The sequence below is a fragment of the Paramisgurnus dabryanus genome, chromosome 10, assembly GCF_030506205.2.
Source record: "Paramisgurnus dabryanus chromosome 10, PD_genome_1.1, whole genome shotgun sequence".
Taxonomy (NCBI): Eukaryota; Metazoa; Chordata; class Actinopteri; order Cypriniformes; family Cobitidae; genus Paramisgurnus; species Paramisgurnus dabryanus.
This window is the reverse complement of record NC_133346.1, coordinates 20,779,213-20,797,961: the sequence shown is the minus strand read 5'-3', so window position 1 is coordinate 20,797,961 and position 18,749 is coordinate 20,779,213. Positions and strand designations below refer to the sequence as shown.

The following is an 18,749-nucleotide window of genomic DNA, read 5'->3' as shown; positions in this document are numbered from 1 at the left end:
GACAAGAAAATCACTATACAGACTTTTTTATTAAAACGATAAAATGTATGTACAAGACATGTTGCGCTTTATGAAGAAAACGAGAACCTATTATGCTTGACGTGAACTCAAATAAAACAATAATCATGGGCTAGGTTAAATCTGTCTTTCAATGTCTTCATTCAAAAAATAATAATAAAGAACGGTGATCACAGGTAGAGACTAGCAGCAAACACAATATCCCTCTTAATCTTCGTGATACCTGTGGAAAAACAAAGAACATATATTAGTTTTAAAATGAAAACATTTGCATCCCAGCCACCAGATGGATCGTCTGCGGTCTGGGTGGAATTATTGAGTTATTTATATATATAAAAAAAAAAACTAGTAGGCTGCAATATTCATTTTCCAGCTCCCCTAGAGTTAAACATTTGATTTTTACCGTTTTGAAATCCATTCAGATGATCTCTGGCAGTACCACTTTTAGCATAGCTTAGCATAATCCATTGAATCTGATTAGACCATTAGCATCACGCTCAAAAATATCCAAAGAGTTTTGATATCTTTCTTATTTAAAACTTGACTCTCTTTTTATGATAAGATATTACGCAGTGCCCGAAAATAGTCCTCTGCTATTGAAAGTTACAAAGTGGAGTATTTTCGGGCAGTGCGTAATATCAATACGCCTCCTGCAGCCATGTTATGGCAGCAAAGTCCTTGATTATTACACCAGAATGAAAGTAAAGTTCCTAGCCATATCTGTCTAGAAAATCACAACTTTTAATTTTCCATCGGTCTTAGTACACGATGTAACTACAGAAGAGTCTAGTTTTAAACAGGAAAAATATCAAAACTCTTTGGTTATTTTTGAGCACGATGCTAATGGTCTAATCAGATTCAATGGATTATGCTAAGCTAAGTGGTACCGCCAGACCTGGAGATCAGCTGAATGGATTTCAAAACAGTAAAAATCAAATGTTTAACTCTAGGGGAGCTGGAAAATGAGCATATTTTCAACTAAAGTGGAGTGTCCCTTTAAGATGCCTATTAAGATACCCAATTATATCATCATATAATGACTCAAATTATGACTCAAAGTGAACAAATATTTGAGATCTAAGAGTGTGGATTTTTATATTAAATTTAATAAGTCTACAGAATCTCAGCACATGATCGATCAAATTCATTCACGGGTGGTTTACCAGTCAAGTGCTGACATCCATCTGCTCACAGTAAATTAAATATACTGTACACGTGACCTCTCTATTTAGCAAAATGAGTCACGCTGTCAGTCTATGACTTGTCTCACCCATTGCAAATTTGTTCTCCAGTTCTGTGTTTCCAATGGCCTTTGCCGCCTGGCACATCTGCCTTAAGAGCTCTTCCAATCTGCGCATGCAGCGGATTATACTTCCTGAGAGAGAGAGAGAGAGAGAGAGAGAGAGAGATTAATACTCTCATTGGGCGACCGATAACATGTGCACTCAATCTTTCTTGCTACATACAAACAACATTCATCTTTTAGGGTTTGTAAGGAAAATTTGTTTTTACTGGCATGATAGTTCTCCCAACTGAATAGACTGTGCGAAATGGAGATTTAAAGAGACAGAAGACCTTTTAACATCTTTATATAATGTTTGTTCCTCACAGAGTTTCATCACTTCAAGTACTTTGCTGTTTGCTAATGATCAAAAACACAGCCAAATTAATGGAGAGTACTTGGACGGGGGAATTTCTTTACCAAACATGAGATACGTGTTTTTGAAGACTACATCATGCTGTAGACACGGCCAAATTTCAGACCGAAGACCTTTGGGAGTAAACGTGCTGACAGGATGTTAAGAAACCTGATTTTTAAACATGCTTTAATCATACTGACCTTGTAGGGTTTGGACCAACTACAGATTTACAAATTTTTCATTTTTCAGAAATGCTACTATTAAAATATAGTAGACTTGCCATACAAAAACACCATGACGGTCAGTGTTTTAAATAGCTAAAAACATCCATATATAATAAATATTCAATTTACTGCCCGGTCAGGAACTCATTACCCCATAAATTAACTTCTCTGGTTTACGATCATTGCTTTAATCTAGTACCTTCAAACACATCCGTCATCTTGCATATTTGAGAGAAGGAGGAGCCGTTGGCCCAGGTGTAGACTACATCCATCAGGTGTGGACGAAACTGCTTCAGATAATCGTCTTCATCTATGTCCAGCTTGGCTTCTGCTGATACCTTAGCGATACGTTTTGCGCATTCCTAAAATCAAACCGGCATCAGTCATTAGTTCGTCATTTACATCAAGCTACTTACAGTATTTGATTTACAATCTATTCAAATGTATTGCATGCACTGATGACACTTCTTTGCGTTTGAATTTAAAACATATCAACCAACATCTTATTTTAATGGGCCAGCTCACCCAAAATGTACCTCAAAATATGCTATAATTGGATATGCCTGAATAAAAAAAAAAAAAGTCATCTACCTACATTATTTGGAGTAAAGTGTCTCTTTTTACAGAAAAATGTGTGCTCCACAACTTTGATGTCACCGGTGGGTCTGCAGAGTTTAAAGGGTTAAACCCATGACTTTTGTGAAACAATAAGCTAATGACAACAAACACGCCACAGTAAAATACCGTAGTTCAGTTGTGTGGTAGGTTTTGTAATGTGTAAACGGGTTACATGAGGACACTAAACAGAAAAAAGGTTTTGGGTCTTTTTAGGATCAGGCTGACCCGTTGGGATTCGTCAGTGTAAGCAGTACAGGGAGTGGAAGTGTTGTTTTGTAAACATTATGTGCGATAATGTGCGTACGTGCTGAAGAATTTGGGAGGCGTCCTCCCGGAACGCATTACCTGCATCTGACGCAGAGGTGCAGCCAGCTGCTCTGTTAGTTTGGGCATCTCGTTGGCCTGTGTGTAAATAAAACGGGTAATTAAAAAGCAAAGAAAGAAACAGGGCAGACCGTCAGAGCAAATATAGCAGTTGGACCCAGCGCACATTTAATCCACGATAAAGCAGAGTTTGACTTTCTAAGCCAAGTGTACAGCGCGGTTTGATCGAGACAAACACGGATCCAATGAGATATCTGCCAGGCTTCACGGGAGAGCTTTTTATTGAAACCAGAAGCATTGAGTCAGTGTGGATGAACTCAAATATATTCGCTTTTGAGATCAGAAAAACTGATTTGATTATAAAACCATTGACCTGGAATATTTAAATCACTCTACATACCTAGAATACTGCGGTATTTACATAGAATAGGTGTAATCATGTTTTATTGTATCACACCATGTTGACTGATGTGTGGTCACATGTGCATATCAATCATTTCACAATGGCCTTTAACTGGGTTCATCCAAACACAGCTTAGTTATATAAATCTTGTTTTTAATGTGTTAGATAATGTTAAAAATTGTTTGCCAAAGCACTTATGCCAAAGTTATCATTTAAAAAAAAAAAAAATCTTATCTTTTGGTTTGTGCAACTTGGAAAAATTATAGTATTTTCATTTTAAAAAAAATAGAGATGATCAAAACCTCACGCTTAAGTAAAGGGTTACGTAAGGGATAAAACATATTTGGGTTGATTTCTGAAACATCAACTTACAGTCCAAGTAAGATTTATTGGCACCATTTGTAAATATGAACCAAGAGGGCTGAAAAAAAATCGGCATTTTTTCCCTTATTGAGTTTTTAATAAAAAAAAAGTTTGCTATTTTTGTGCAGAAAAAGATTGTTGAAAGGGTTAAAAGCAGTAGTTCGCCCAAAAATGGTCCCCATTGATTTGACCAGTCATTTTTATTTATTCCCATTATAAAAATGAGCCCTATTTTTTGGATGGACTACACCTCTAACTCTTTCCCCGCCAGCATTTTAAAAAAAAGTTGCCAGCCAGCACCAGCATTTTTCACAAAAGTTTAATGCCTTCCAGAAAATGATCTTCTTTAAATATATAAACAAACAATATATCAGATGAAAGAACAGACCCTCTGCTTTCAAACAAAAAAAAACCCCGTTTCATCCTACCTTCATTAGTTCTCTTGTAATCACCTCTCAAACATGGGTAGGTTTCTTCAAAAACACCCAATTTTGAGCAAAAGGCTGAGATAATTCAATTTTTGCGAAGGACTTTTGATAGAGATCAGATGCAGAGCGATCTTTAAAACATACACAGAGTTCTTTCTCTTTCACGTGAGGTGTTACTTCCGTGTTGTATAAGTTGCGGTGGTGGATAATAGCGGTATTGCGGAAAGACGGGGAAGCGTTTTCTCTTAATTGGCCGTGAAAGAGTTAATCTGTGTTTTTTTAAAAAATAAAAAATCTAAATGATAAACAATGCCAATTTATTTCCACATCTGCCTTGGCTCATATTTACGCACTGTGGGTTCACACCAGACGAGAGTTCAACGATTTGCGCGAGTAGATTACATACTAAGTCAATGTAAAGACACGATCAGATGCACCCTTGCGTGGGGCGATGTGAGAATGATGCGATATGGGTGGTGCATTTGCCGCGTAAACACGCACTATTCGCCTCAAACGTGTCTTTGCCCAAGTTGAAAATATTCAACTCGAGCAAAAATTTGCATGACACGAAGTTAAATCCCGCGAGTAGTATAGAGCGAGTAACGCAATGCCCCGCGTTTGGTGTGTATGGTGCCAATTATAATTATGCCCAGGACTGTAATGATGCATACAGCTTCCCTGTTATGAAAGCTTCACCCTGAAAATGAAAACCCAGCTAAAGTCATTTTTGTGATTTACTTTTTTTTTTATTTAATGCAAAGATCATTCTGTGAAAATATAGCCCTGATATCTTTAATATTGACTGAGTAAGATCATGGCAAAGGTTAAAATCAATGTGGACTTTGATGCTCTAATCTCATCAATAGATTAGGAGACTTTAGCCTGGATTTCACAGACAGGCGCTGCGTCCGAAACCGCCTACTTTCATAATATATAGTAGGCGAGGTGAGTAGTATGTCCGAATTCATAATATTCCATAAACAGTAGGCAAAAAGTACTTCTTCCTGTGAGATTTTTGAAGTGTGCACACAACAGACTTCACTATCCCATGATGCCCTGGAACAGAAGTTATCCAACGAAGAAGAAGAAGAGGCGTCATCATATTAGGAAACGACGGAAAGTACTTCACCTCATTCAGTCGTACTGTCACAGTATGCGGTTTCGGACGCAGCCAGGGTCACGTATAAGATTTTACCCAATAACCCAACCAAACTAGTACTCCCCTACTAGTTATTTATTACACTATAAATAATAATATCACAGTGTATATACAATCATACCACCCAGCCCTTTCATAGTGCTGAAAGATCAGTTAATAAAATATTCAATATTCGTTCTTTATGTCTATGTGCAATATCTCTGATAGCTTGAAAGTATTGCACAAAGTCTAAAGTGCAGGATGTTATAATTTGGAGCAGAAAGAGTCTGTTTTTAATGTTCACTGGGGATATGGACAAAGGAGGGATTGCTTCACCCAGTCTTACAGTAAAAGTGCCACATGCTTCAAGGCTCTCAGTCTCGAGTGGGACATTTTTTATTTCTATTCGAGTTTTATCCCACTGACTCATGACAGGTGGAAGAGATCCAAACTGACAGCTTACTAAAGAGAGGAGACAGCTGTTACCACACAAACTGTTCTTCACAAAGATGCTTGGCATGCGTATTGCATACAACTGTGCGGTGCATCCCTTCGCGCCCCCCTCCAAAATAATTTCATGACTTTGAAGAATCTCAAACTTTACATTTGAATCAAACGTAAATAATACAATGCAGTGCTGTTGGTTAGTAGCCTTATTTTTCTAAAGGGATTGATAACACAGAATTTAAGGATTATCAAATGTCATAAAACCATTGGACCATCTCAGGCTTCCCTTGCTCCCAGTTTGAGAGCCACTGGTGTAAGGTGAGATGCAAATATTGTGCAACTAACAGCACCAAGTTGGATATAACCCATAGCCCTTATAGTTCTGGTAATAAGATTCATCTCAAGTCATTTGAGTACAAGCGGTCAGAGGAGGCCTGTCGCCGTTTACACATGATGGTAACATGCGTCTCAAAGATAAGACTTTAGCCTGGATTCACAGATTTCAAAGCCACAATTCAGACCACTGTCCCAAATATGTTTTTCTGGATGGTGCATAACCCTTCCTCAATCTTTTAAATGTTATATGTTAAAATGCCTCTTCTTACGCAAGTATTATGAAAAACTGGAAGAAAATCATCTGAGATTCCTGTAAGGACGTGGCACGCTCTTCAAGAGCTTTAAACAGAAACCAGGCCTTCACATTGTACAACACCATTCCCAGCATTCACAACCTTAATAAGCCAAACACAACAGAGTATCGGGCCCATGATCATCATAACCCATTGCCTTATTTGTTATATTGGCATCCCGACCGCAAACTCTTACGTTTTCCTGGAAGACGAAGCAGCTGAGAAGAGCGGTGGCCTGCTCTGCCGTCAGGTCGTTGAAGAGGCCGTTAAATATCATCTCTGTTAAGAGCAGCTCATCCGCACTGTGAACACACAAAAACATTGCTTTACAAACAAGAACAAGAACCGGTAGCGTTGTGAATTCAGTGAGCTTAGCAGTAAGATGCATTTAACATTTTCACTAGGCTGCCCAATATGTTCACAATGCATCTATAAAAACAAAAAATTCAGGAGTGAACATGCGTGCGTTTGCCGTGTGCGACTCTACCTGCTGATTTCGCACGCCACGCGCCCTTTCATCTCAATGACATCGGAGGAAGTGGCAAATCCCAGACGTCTCAGCACACGCTTCCTGCACTTCAGCTCATCCATCTGGAGTACTGTACGAGCTTTCTTTAGCTCACGCTTCGCCGTTTTGATGTCACCCGCAATCTAACACACAAACAACTCAATGGTTAGAAATGGTAACATCAACAGTGCTTTACAATACACAATCCATATGTTGGTCCGTCACTCTAAATGAAAGACGAATCATCTGCAGTTGGTGAACAAGTTGTAATAAGAAAAATTTTACCCTACCTATAATGTTTATCTAGGCCAGTGGTCACCAACCCTGTTCCTGGAGATCTACCCTCCTGCAAACGTCTCGGTTACTATCGTAACCTCGGTTCCCTAAGAGACGGGAACGAGACATTGCGTCCGCTGACACTATGGGAAACTCCTCCCTCCACAAGGGTCAGCTGACGCAATGTCGAGTGACCGCTCTCGAAAGGGAACGTCACGGTTACTATCGTAACCTCGGTTCCCTGAGAGACGGGAATGAGACATTGCGTCCGCTGACACTATGGGAAACTCCTCCCTCCACAAGCGTCAGCGGACGCAATGTCGAGTGACCGCTCTCGAAAGGGAACTTTAGATCCAACCCTGCTTCGGCACAACTGCCTCTAATTTCTAGGTAGCTTGGAAAACCTGGCAGCAGGTTCAGGTGTACTTGGATTGGAGGTGAACTCTGCAGGAAAGTAGATTTCCAGGAACAGAGTTGGTGACCACTAAACTAGACATCAAAACTGTGACTAAAATCATAGTGCGCACCCGGCTTGAGAAGCACGTCCTTACAAAAACAATGTTTTAAATAGTGTGACAATGTTCACAGAACACACCCAATACACACCCGTGTTTACAAAATACACCCTTAGAGATTTTCTCAAACAAATTACATCATGAACATTCACAAAAGCATCAATAATGACACGAAATGACATACGATCGGTAGAAATTGCTCATTTAAATAAGTGGCGCTGAACCAAGAACCCACCAAGACGAAATTGCAACACTGAAGTGATTTAACCCCCGGTTTCGGAACAAAGCAATCGATCTAAAGGTCTGAAAACACCCTTAACTCTTTCCTCGCCAGAGTTTAAAACAAAAAGTTGACAGCCAACACCAGCAATTTTTTTGATTTTCACAAAAGTTGAATGCTTTCCAGAAAGTGTTCTTCTTTAAATATATAAACATACAATTTCATCCAACCTTCTTTTATCACCTCTCAAATATGGGTAGGTTTCTGCAAAAATAAAAAATAAAATTTCAAAAAGCTGAGATAATTGCATTTTTGTAAAAGACACTTGCTAGAAATTTGAGTTTGACCTGAGTCAAAAGTAAGTTGGTAAGAGTGCCATCTGGTGAATAATAGCGGAAAAATGGATTGCTGTAAAAACTCGTCATTGGCAAGGAAGCGTTTTCTCATAATTCACGAGTTAAGCCGTCAATGGCGAGGAAAGAGTTCATTATAATGTTAACATTCTGACAATTGGAAAATTAAAATGTAGAATAGTAAAAAACTTTTCATTTCTATAGAATGAAAGAACAGCAGCACTTCGACCTTAGTGTGCAGTAATATTGACAGAAGTTTGAGCGAGAGGGTGATGATATTACTGCGCACAGAGGTCAAAGTGCTGCAAACTTAGTGCTCTTCCGCCATACAATACAGTTCTCATTTTTTTTTCTGCTAAAACATCGCCACATTTATTTTGTGCCACCATACTTACTCTCGTAACTACTAATGTAACAGTCTTTAAATAGGGGAAAACATGGAAGTGTTTGGGCTTCCTAAATTCATCCCTGTTTGGATCCTAAGGAATGAATGTGGCTAGGCTAAACGCTGTACAAAGATTAAGTGCATGCATTGAAAAAAGAAAGATATGTATTAATTTGTCTAATTTGAGGTAAGAACATAGTAAAATATTGAAAAACGGTGGTGTTCTCCTTTAAATGATTTCGACTCTAACAGATAATTAAATATGTGTGTAATATTGATCATTAAGTTAGAGGTTTTGTTATATATAATTTTATTATTTATTAAAAGAAATGCATTGTCCAGTCACTTGTGCAGTGCCATTTTTATGCCATCCCATCACATAACTTTTCCCATGGGCCCCCATTTAAAACAATCCTAGAATTGCCCCTGTATACCATCCACCCCTATAATTAACTAAATGTTTATGTAAATAAAGTCCCGAGTGCTAGTATGAGTTGAGACAAATGGTGTTGGTCTGAATTCATCAACGACAACACTGTGGAATGTCTGTGTAGGCCTAAAGCCATTATCCACTTTACAGCTTATCTAAGATGACTCAAACATCATTTACATGCAGACTGAGAACATGACATGGAGACGAGTGGAAATTATGTGAAATAAACTAAAAGGGCAAGTTTTTCTCACTCCCTTAGAAACCACAGCCTACATTCGACACTCCACACTTCAGCATTCAGTATCCCCTCATGTTTTACAGTGTATGCGCTAATGCAAATGTGCGGTCTGAATGTCACCACCTACATTCGTTAATGAAACCGAGGAACATGAGCTCACCACAGTTTTTAACTTAAAAAAAAAGCCATGATTATAATACTCCTGAAAACGTTTTTAATATCCTCCAGAGGAAACTGCATTCAAATTCAACAAAGGAAAAATATTTTCAGTAGATGTCAAGACAATATTGTGCTAAAAAATGAAGTCTTGCCAACTAAGTCGGGAGTTATGAGGTATGTGGAAAAAATGTGTAATAAAATGACTTTTTTCATAAGTTTATACTGTTGCAAAAAACCTTGCAAAATCTGACTTTCTAACTTAGTATTTTTGTCTTGTTTTAAATAAAGGTGTATTTTCTTGATGAGCAAAATGACTTAAGAAAATAAGTCTAGTTTTTTGACAAAAAATATACAATATAAGTGAATTTGTGCTTAAAGCAACACTATGTAGTTTCTAGGGCTGTTCCGAATACCATTTTTTGAGCTTCGAAGCTCTAGTAGAAATAAAATCGAATATTCGAAGCTTCGGAAGGAGGGGCTGAACATATTTTTCTCTTTAATAAAGGCAGGAATCTGTGTGTGTGTGTGTGTGTGTGTGTCTGTTTATCTACAGTTTTATGTGGCGGATGTGTTGCTGCGGACTCAAGGGAGTGTAGTGCCTTTCTGTTCGTGCAATATGGACATGTGACACGTTTAGAATAAACTTTAAGAAATAAACTTTAAAAATACTACAGAACAGCGCAAGCTGGAAGCGGCGTGCCTGTCACGCGTCCTGCGAGAACAGCATTAGTGAAACAAAACACAAGAGCAATACTTTTAATAAGGTAGCCTAACATTTTTCGAACAAATAAACATTCCCGTATCAGAAATTAGCAGCACAGTAATTACTGACAACGTAGGGTAGGCTATTTAAATAAAACAACGAAAATAAATGAACGAAGTTCAACAAACTGTAATAAAACGGTAGCATACTTTCAAAATCAAGTTTATTTATAACACTTACACCATCAATATGTTTTTTTCATCAGCAGAACAATAAAGAAGATATTTTGCAGAAACCCCAGTGCTCCGTCATGCAAGTCAACCGATCCGCACACTTTAAGAGCTAAAGCATATATATCCAATACAAAAGTAATCCCCCATAACTCTGTGTGACATATTGAAGTCTTGTGAAGCAAATCAATCAGTTTTTGCAAGAAACTGAACGTTATTTACAACACTATTAGCGTGAATGCCAAAGCAGGAAGCGCGCTTTCCGTTCGAGGCAATCTCTTCCACTGGTGCTGTTTGATGGCTGTTGACTATGGATGTTGGTCTCTCTGCGCCACCTACAGAGCGGGAGCGTGAAGCGCACTTCCTGCTTGGCAAAAGCTCTGCATTAACGCTGAAAAATATTTATATATATATATTCGAATCTCAAAACTGAAAATCGAATGTCAACCCACGGAACGAATATTCGAATATTCTGGTCCAGCCCTAGTAGTTTCCATGTAAAAATGACTTACAGCTCCCTCATGTGGTTGAAAAGTGCAACAGTGCCTGGTATCAGACACTCTTCTGCAGGCAGGGGGAGGGGCGGGGCTGTGTTTCCTACCCCCCACCGCCACTTTCAGAGTGTGCTTGTACCAGCTAGGAGGCTGCTCAGGTTGCAGCAACAGTACAATTTGTCCAGTTAAAAGTTGTTCTATCACTGAAATAATTTTAGAGACATTATTTAAAGGTAAAAAAAAACTACATAGTGTTGCTTTAAAACAAGCAAAAAGATCTGCCAATGGGGTGAGAAAATTAAGCTTAAATTAAGTGTTTAAGAAAAAAGAAATCTTATTTCAAAAAAAAAATTCTCAGCCCATTGGCAGATATTTTTGCTTGTTTTAAGCACAGATTCACTTAAATTTTATATTTTTTGTCTAAAAACTAGAGTTATTTTCTATTATCATAGTTTAAGATTTTTTTTATATTTCTACTGAAAACAAGACAAACATGCTAAGTAAGAAAGTCATTTTATGCAGTGAATTGCATTCCTTTAGAGGGTTTTGCAGCGAAAGAACTTCAAATACCAATGAAATGACTAAATTATTACTGAACCTAAACATGATAAAAAAAGAACATTTAAAATAAAACATAATATTGCATATGTAAGGTGTTACCAAGTCTCTTAAGGACAGAAAAACATAACTGAATTTCAAAAAAGTTATTCTCCTTTAAAATAAAATCTGCTTTGCATTAAGAAAATTAGTTACGACCCCTCGGCTGCTACAAGGGATTAGTTTGGGGTCAATACTCCAAGTCACTGAATCTTAAAATTTATACTGTAACACCCACACAAACAAATATAACTCAAGAAGTTTAAGCCTGCAGGGGCCACATCGAACAAAAAATGCTTATCCTACTAATCCCATTGCACAATGTGTACAACTATGTGGCCTTATGATTGTGTTTTGATCTGATATGAGCTCCCATTCACCCTATACTAAAGGCCAGTTTCCCACTTTTGTTCAATTCTAGTTGACCTTCACGATTTAGGCTACAGGAAAAGACACGCACACACCCCTTCTTGTTTGACTGAACCATAGACGCACATTTCAAGTGACATTTGTGACTCCTGCACATTATATCATGAATCTTAGTTATTGTTGTGGTCTCACACGTGGTCAAATGGACTCACCAGGGCTTTCTTCTCACAGAGGCTGTAGATGGCCTCCAGGTTAGGGTCACTGTGAAGGGGGTGTGTGTACATCCTGTGCTCGAACGCTTCAACTTTCTGGATGACCTTCTTTAGCCCTGGATCCTTGATACCCATGTCGTCTATTGGATCGAGCAGAGGGACGCCGTCTGGAAAACGTTTCTGCACCTCCTGGGAGCCACAAAGCAAGACAATGACTGCTTTCATCTTCTAAAACCTTTAATGACTATAATGACCGACATTCAATGCCTTTCATTAAGATGGTTAAGACGATCAAATGGGAAAAACAGTTGCATGGTGCCTCCTAGAGATTAGCACTCAAAACTTATTTATAGTAAAAAGTAAGGAAAATCAATTTTTATCATCATACGTTTCCCCGAGGTTCAAACTCATGACCTTTAATGCGGCAATGCGTTTACCACTGAGGCATACAGTAGCACAACTATACAATTTTTTGCCTTTTACATTAAATGTACAAGTGGTGACTAGTACTTTTAAACATTGCATTGTGGAATACATTTTGTTCAAGTAGTAGTTTCTTGCACATTTTGGATATTCGGTACATTTGGTGCACCGTGCTGGCTATATACTGCATTACATTATAGCCATGTGTGTATGCTGACCTGTATGCATTTGAGCATGCTCTGTCTGTTGTCATAGGGTCTCAGGTCTTTGGGTATGTAGAGACGGACTGAGCTGATGGAGGTGACGAGATGCAGCATCACAGGAACGACCTGAATGACAAACAAACAAAACTCAGATTTACATGATGCTCCTTCAGGAGTTCTCCTATCAGGAACTTTATGTTGTGGCCATATATGGAGCTAAAGCACAGCCAGAAGCCTCAATCTAAACACACTTCAGCAGACATTAAGCGGGTTTAAAGGGCCCACAGAGATGGGCGAAAAAAATAAGAGACATCAGCCAAAGTCATCTAACCTTAAACCTCTGGAGCTCCGGCTAAATCACTTAACGTTTGGAGGAGAAACGAGTGAACTATCACCATCATAGCTGTAGCAAAAAACTACTTTTTCAAAATATTTACGTATTTTAGACCCATCAGCCACCAGAGCAGAAACCTTACATGAGCTAAAACATAAAATGAGCATTGGGTGCCTAAAAAATCCATTACAAGGAAATGTTCAACATGCTACATTTAATTATATGCATGCTGATAAAATGACATACTGCTATGAAGAAACTATATGCATGCTCATAAAATGACATACTGCCATGCAGAAACTATATGCATGCTGATAAAATGACATACTGCCATGCAGAAACTAGATGCATGATGATAACATTAAATACTGCTATGCATACTTAAAACATGACATACTGCTATGCATGCTGGTAAAATGACATACTGTGACATACTGCTATGCAGAATCTATATGCATGCTGATAACATGACATACTGCTATGCAGAAACTATATGCATGCTCATAAAATGACATACTGCCATGCAGAAACTATATGCATGCTGATAACATTAAATACTGCTATGCATTCTTATAACATGACATACTGCTATGCATGCTGGTAAAATGACAAACTGCTATGCAGAATCTATATGCATGCTGATAACATGACATACTGCTATGCAGAAACTATATGCATGCTCATAAAATGACATACTGCCATGCAGAAACTATATGCATGCTGATAACATTAAATACTGCTATGCATTCTTATAACATGACATACTGCTATGCATGCTGGTAAAATGACATACTGCTATGCAGAATCTATATGCATGCTGATAACATGACATACTGCTATGCAGAAACTATATGCATGCTCATAAAATGTCATACTGCCATGCAGAAACTATATGCATGCTGATAACATTAAATACTGCTATGCATGCTTATAACATGACATACTGCTATGCATGCTGATAAAATGACATACTGCCATGCAGAAACTATATGCATGCTGATAACATGACATACTGCTATGCAGAAACTATATTCACGCTGATAAAAGACATACTGCTATGCAGATAATATAATTCAATATAAATGGTCACACTAATTGCAACATTTTGCATAATCAAGCTATATTATAAATGTTCATGGTTATTGCAAAAAAAGGGTGCATTTTCTACACACTGTCCACACAGTTTTGAGCACCAGCCAGATGAAATCTGTGTGAAATTGAGCTGTTGGAGGTCGTGTTTCCACAAATCCCAGAAACCTCACAACATCTGTCTGCTGACTTTGGATGAAACCAAAACACGCAATCGAAAACCACCATGAAACACTGGCCATGATTTCAAGCATGTAGGTTCAGATAGTGGCACGTTCTACAGCCTTGGCTTGGAAACTTCTATTTTAGTGGTTTCCTGTAAATGGCTATGGGAAAGAGCCTGGATGTGGTTTTAAATCAAAACTTAGCTGGTGTGGCTGCAAAAGCATGTTAAAAAAGACGAACTGATGGAGTGAGATTGGGAATCTGAGGAAATTAACATCTAAGTGTTGATATCTTACCTGCATCTCGCCCTTTTCTCCATGGGCTGCTGGTTTGGCCGCCTCGGTGGCCGCGTTCTTCACGCTGTCCTTGCTGCAGTGGACAAGAACCTCAACAACATACAACGGGTCAACATCACCAGGGGTAGCCTGCAAAAACACAACACGTTATGAGAGCCATATCATAATTATACTTTACATCTAAAAAGAGATAAAAATCCTTAGGTACCTTAACATTGGTCTTCTTTGAGAAATTGACGACTACACCCCAACCAAAATCCAAATCTTCTTTTTTCACCTGTAAGCGACAATGCCAAATACCCAAAATGACAGTGATGAGCTCAGCGTTTCACTCAAAGCTAAAAAAATTTCAGTGCTGGGAGCTTCAATTGGAAACGATTGAAAACATACGCCGGCAGCTGGAAAAACACTCCAGTGGACAATGTTGATCTGTGATTGCAACACTAATACAACAGCTGGAACTTAAATATCTAAAATATGTGACCCTGCACAACAAAACCAGTCATGAGTTGAATTGGCATTTGTAGCAATAGCCAACAATACATTTTTTTGGATCAAAATTATAGATTTTTTTATGCCAGGACTTAATTTGGAAAACTTTAAAAGTCGACTGTTCTCAATATAATTTTTTTGGCGTCTTCAGATTCCAGATTTTCAAGTATTTGTATTTTTTCATGCATAAAAACTGACCCCCATGACTGGTTTTGTGGTACAGGATCACATATCAGATGTATTTGTAAGTAAGAAACACTGATCATTTACCTTGACCAGTCTGCCAGGTTGCAGGAAGGGCAGGCAGTATTTAGGCTTATGAATAAACTCCTCGATCTCTTTGCCCAGTTTGGCCAGCTGCTGGCGGATTTTGTAGTAGGTCACCACGCTCTCTTCATTAGGGATTTGTATGCCATTGTACTCCTCCTCCAACTTTTTCATCTCTGTGAGAAACACAGACACATGAGAAAGACAGATCCCACATTCAAAAACATCACATCAAAATGATTTGCATCTCTGAATAATGCAAATTGTGTCATTTATGCACCTCATATCGTTCTTAAAAATAAAAACAAAAGCATAAATGTTGAAGAAGGTCCATGCTGCATGAACTGTTGCTTAAATTCTTACTTTCCAGAACCCCAGGCACAGCTCTGTAATGCTGAAACTGGTAGAAGGATTTCTCCAGCATGTACTCTGGATTGATCTCCTCCACACGCAGAAGATTCAGCACCATGTTGTAGGTGAGATGAAAAGCACTGTTCAGAGGATCAGCCGAACCCTAAGAAGACAGAGAGGAATTAGTGAAGTGACAATAAATAAAACAACAATGCCAGCATGGCATGAATCAAACATGATTCATTAAAGGTGAACTATTTTTCAATATGTAACATTAGTCCCTAGGTGTCCTCAGAATGTGCCCGTTAAGTTTCAGGTCCAAATACTCTAAAGATAATTTTTGGGTATGCAAGAAAAAGTGCTGTTTTGTAGGTCTCTCTTTAAAGGGGCCATGTCACAAGGCTTTTTTAAGATGTCAAATAAATCTTTGGTGTCCCCAGAGCACATATGTGACCAGTCACGGAAAGTAGGGACACAAGTCGGATCTGGGCATTTTGAGTTATTCACAGATTCTGAAAGTGCAGTTTCTAAGCTTTCCAACGATGTGTAACACATGGAAATCTGATAAGATTTGGAGAAGTTGTGGCCATTTGAATATAGGAACTCAGAAATACTCAAACCGAGAAAATCGAGACGAAAGGGACTCTTCTTTTCAGCTGGGGGAGACAATAGGGCTCATTTACATCTCATTTAGCTAAGCCATGCCCCCTGTAAAACCCTTTGTGAGATGTTCTAGCATCATATGTAGTATTTTATGACCAAATGACAACCCGCAAAAATAAACATGACTCTTTACCTTTGTGGGGATCACAAGTCGAATCCAGTCTGTTTCAGATTATCCAATGAATTTGTCCACAAATGCGTATAATCCGTGAAATATAGATTGTTTACATCAGATTTCGCATGAATGTCTGGTAATACAATATAATATATAATCTGAAGACTATTTAAATCGTAACATGTAAGGGTATATGAGTTTACACTCCGTTAAACACATGAACCCACCTTCAAAGTTTGTATTTAAAATAGGAAAGTAGTATAATAGATCATCCAAACAGCGCCGTCGAAAACGTGACATCCTTTAGAGATGTTACCAATGGCTCGCTTGTTCCTCCATCAGCCAATGACTTCATGGAAAATATTGATAGACAAAACATGTAGCCAATTATATGAAGAATACAACTATATCTGTGTAACTTCTGTGTGTTTGGACTCATGCTGCGCTGCAAGAACTGACATACAGATGACGTCAAAGTACCGTGAGAGCGAGTCGAAATTAAACTACTCCGTAAGATTTCTTGAAGAGCTCTCACGGTACTTTGACGTCATCCGATTGCGGCGCCGCATAAAGTCAGTGACGTGGCTGACGTACGATGCGGCTGACTGTTATTTGTTCCGCCCCAGCTTCTTTTATTTTTCTTTTGTTTTGTGCGCCCGAGCTTTACAGTCTGGGGAGACGCAGGCTATAAGTTTGAAAAAAAAAAAAAACTTAGCAAACATGTCTGAGGAACAGGGCAGCGCGTCACTACAGTCACGTGACTTCACGCTCGAGCCGGACGAGAAGACAATGCTGAATAAAGTCGTAATTCTGGTATTTTTGGACCAAACTGTATTTTCGATGCATCAACACAATCTTACTGACCCACTGATGTCACATGGACTACTTTGATGATGTTTTTATTAACTTTCTGGACATGGAAACCATACATAGATTTTCAATGAAGGGGAAAGCTCTCGGACTAAATCTAACGATAAAACATCTTAAACTGTGTTCCGAAGATGAACGGAGGTCTTCCGAGTTTAGAACGACATAAGGGTGAGTCATTAATTACATTATTTTCATTTTTGGGCGAACTATCCTTATTTAGTAGTCACGCTGTTCCCTTTGGGGGCGGAGGCGAAAACACAAGCTTATACAGTATGTAAATATACACACAGACAATGACGCCCCCCGCTGCACGCTAGAATCTCCGGAAAAACAAGCCTATTTTAACCGCAAAATGTACGCTTTTAAATATACAAAAACTGCTATCTCAAACATGGAGAGGCTTCTTCGTGATCTCAACTAACAGATTCTGCAATAAAACGAAAATCACAAATTTCGAAAAAAAAAACTTTGTTTCTCATTTTCTCGAAACTTGTGCTGCCGACTTGAGTCCCTGGTTTCCGTGACGGGTCACATATGTGAAGTTGTAGCTCAAAATACCATAGAAATAATTTATTATAGCATGTTAATATTGCCACTTTGTAGGTGTGTACAAAATGTGCCGTTTTGGATGTGTCCTTTAAAATGCAAATTGAGACTCAATTTTGCTGTGAATTGTTTTCATTCTCTCTTTCTCTGTGCACTAAATGGCAGTGCTATGGTTGGATAGGGCAGATTAAGAGGTGGTATTATTATAATTAGAGCTCCTTATGACATCATAAGGAGAGCCAAATTTCAACGACCTATTTTTTCACATGCTTGCATAGAATGGTTTACCAAAACTAAGTTACTGGGTTGTATTTTTGACATTTTTTAGGTTGTTAGAAGCACTGGGGAGCCAATTATAGCACACAGAGTCATATTTTCATGTCATGGCCCCTTAAAATGCAAATAGGCTGCTGTTTATCTCCCCGTTTCCTGTAATTTATGTCGAAAACATCCACCGTATTTAATAAGACAATCACCTGCATTATGTAAAGAAGATTTAAAGATGCCAAAGAATGCATTGATTTAATATGTTGCTTGTGCTCTGATTCTTACATTGAAGGTATGTGGCTTTATTAAGTGCAAATGATCCAGAGATGGTTTAACCATTTACAACCCTAGGATTTGTAGCTGTGCATATGTGAAAACAGATCTTATGTAGCCTGTATCAGACGAAGATAGAGATTTTGAGGAATAATCTATTAATAGCGCTAACTTAGCAGTCATAACATTGTACTTAATTTAATGTTGGGATGTACATCATGACTGTAAGGTCACAGTTCGTGTTATATTGAGATTGTTTACCAGCGGTCTTTTGCATTCAACAAGATTTACATAAAAAGGAGGAAACAAAAGTGTTTTGGACTCACGATATGTCACTACCTTTTTATTCATCTATGCCTTGGTAAATGCAGTTTTACATTCTACGGCACCTTTAATATAGAAATTATGACCTAGCTGTGGACTTTGGATGGTTGTGGGCGGGTGAACACCAACATCTTGTCCCATGACACT

The 18,749-nt window shown here is 38.4% G+C and overlaps 1 protein-coding gene across 1 annotated transcript in view; it reads right to left on the bottom strand.

Annotated features, from left to right (window-relative positions):
- Window positions 1–10: 10 nt before the first annotated feature.
- The window catches only part of mtrex (Mtr4 exosome RNA helicase), a 33,186-nt gene continuing 14,447 nt past the window's right edge, over window positions 11–18,749 (bottom strand). The window contains exons 16-27 of the mRNA XM_065290393.1: window positions 15,557–15,707; window positions 15,197–15,369; window positions 14,643–14,711; window positions 14,435–14,563; window positions 12,566–12,676; window positions 11,925–12,113; window positions 6,720–6,883; window positions 6,429–6,534; window positions 2,846–2,902; window positions 2,082–2,244; window positions 1,289–1,393; window positions 11–241 (exon numbers count right to left, since the gene is read on the bottom strand). Coding sequence (XP_065146465.1) covers window positions 189–241; window positions 1,289–1,393; window positions 2,082–2,244; window positions 2,846–2,902; window positions 6,429–6,534; window positions 6,720–6,883; window positions 11,925–12,113; window positions 12,566–12,676; window positions 14,435–14,563; window positions 14,643–14,711; window positions 15,197–15,369; window positions 15,557–15,707 — 1,470 coding nt within the window. The 3' untranslated portion in view covers window positions 11–188. The remainder of the gene's footprint in view (window positions 242–1,288; window positions 1,394–2,081; window positions 2,245–2,845; window positions 2,903–6,428; window positions 6,535–6,719; window positions 6,884–11,924; window positions 12,114–12,565; window positions 12,677–14,434; window positions 14,564–14,642; window positions 14,712–15,196; window positions 15,370–15,556; window positions 15,708–18,749) is intronic.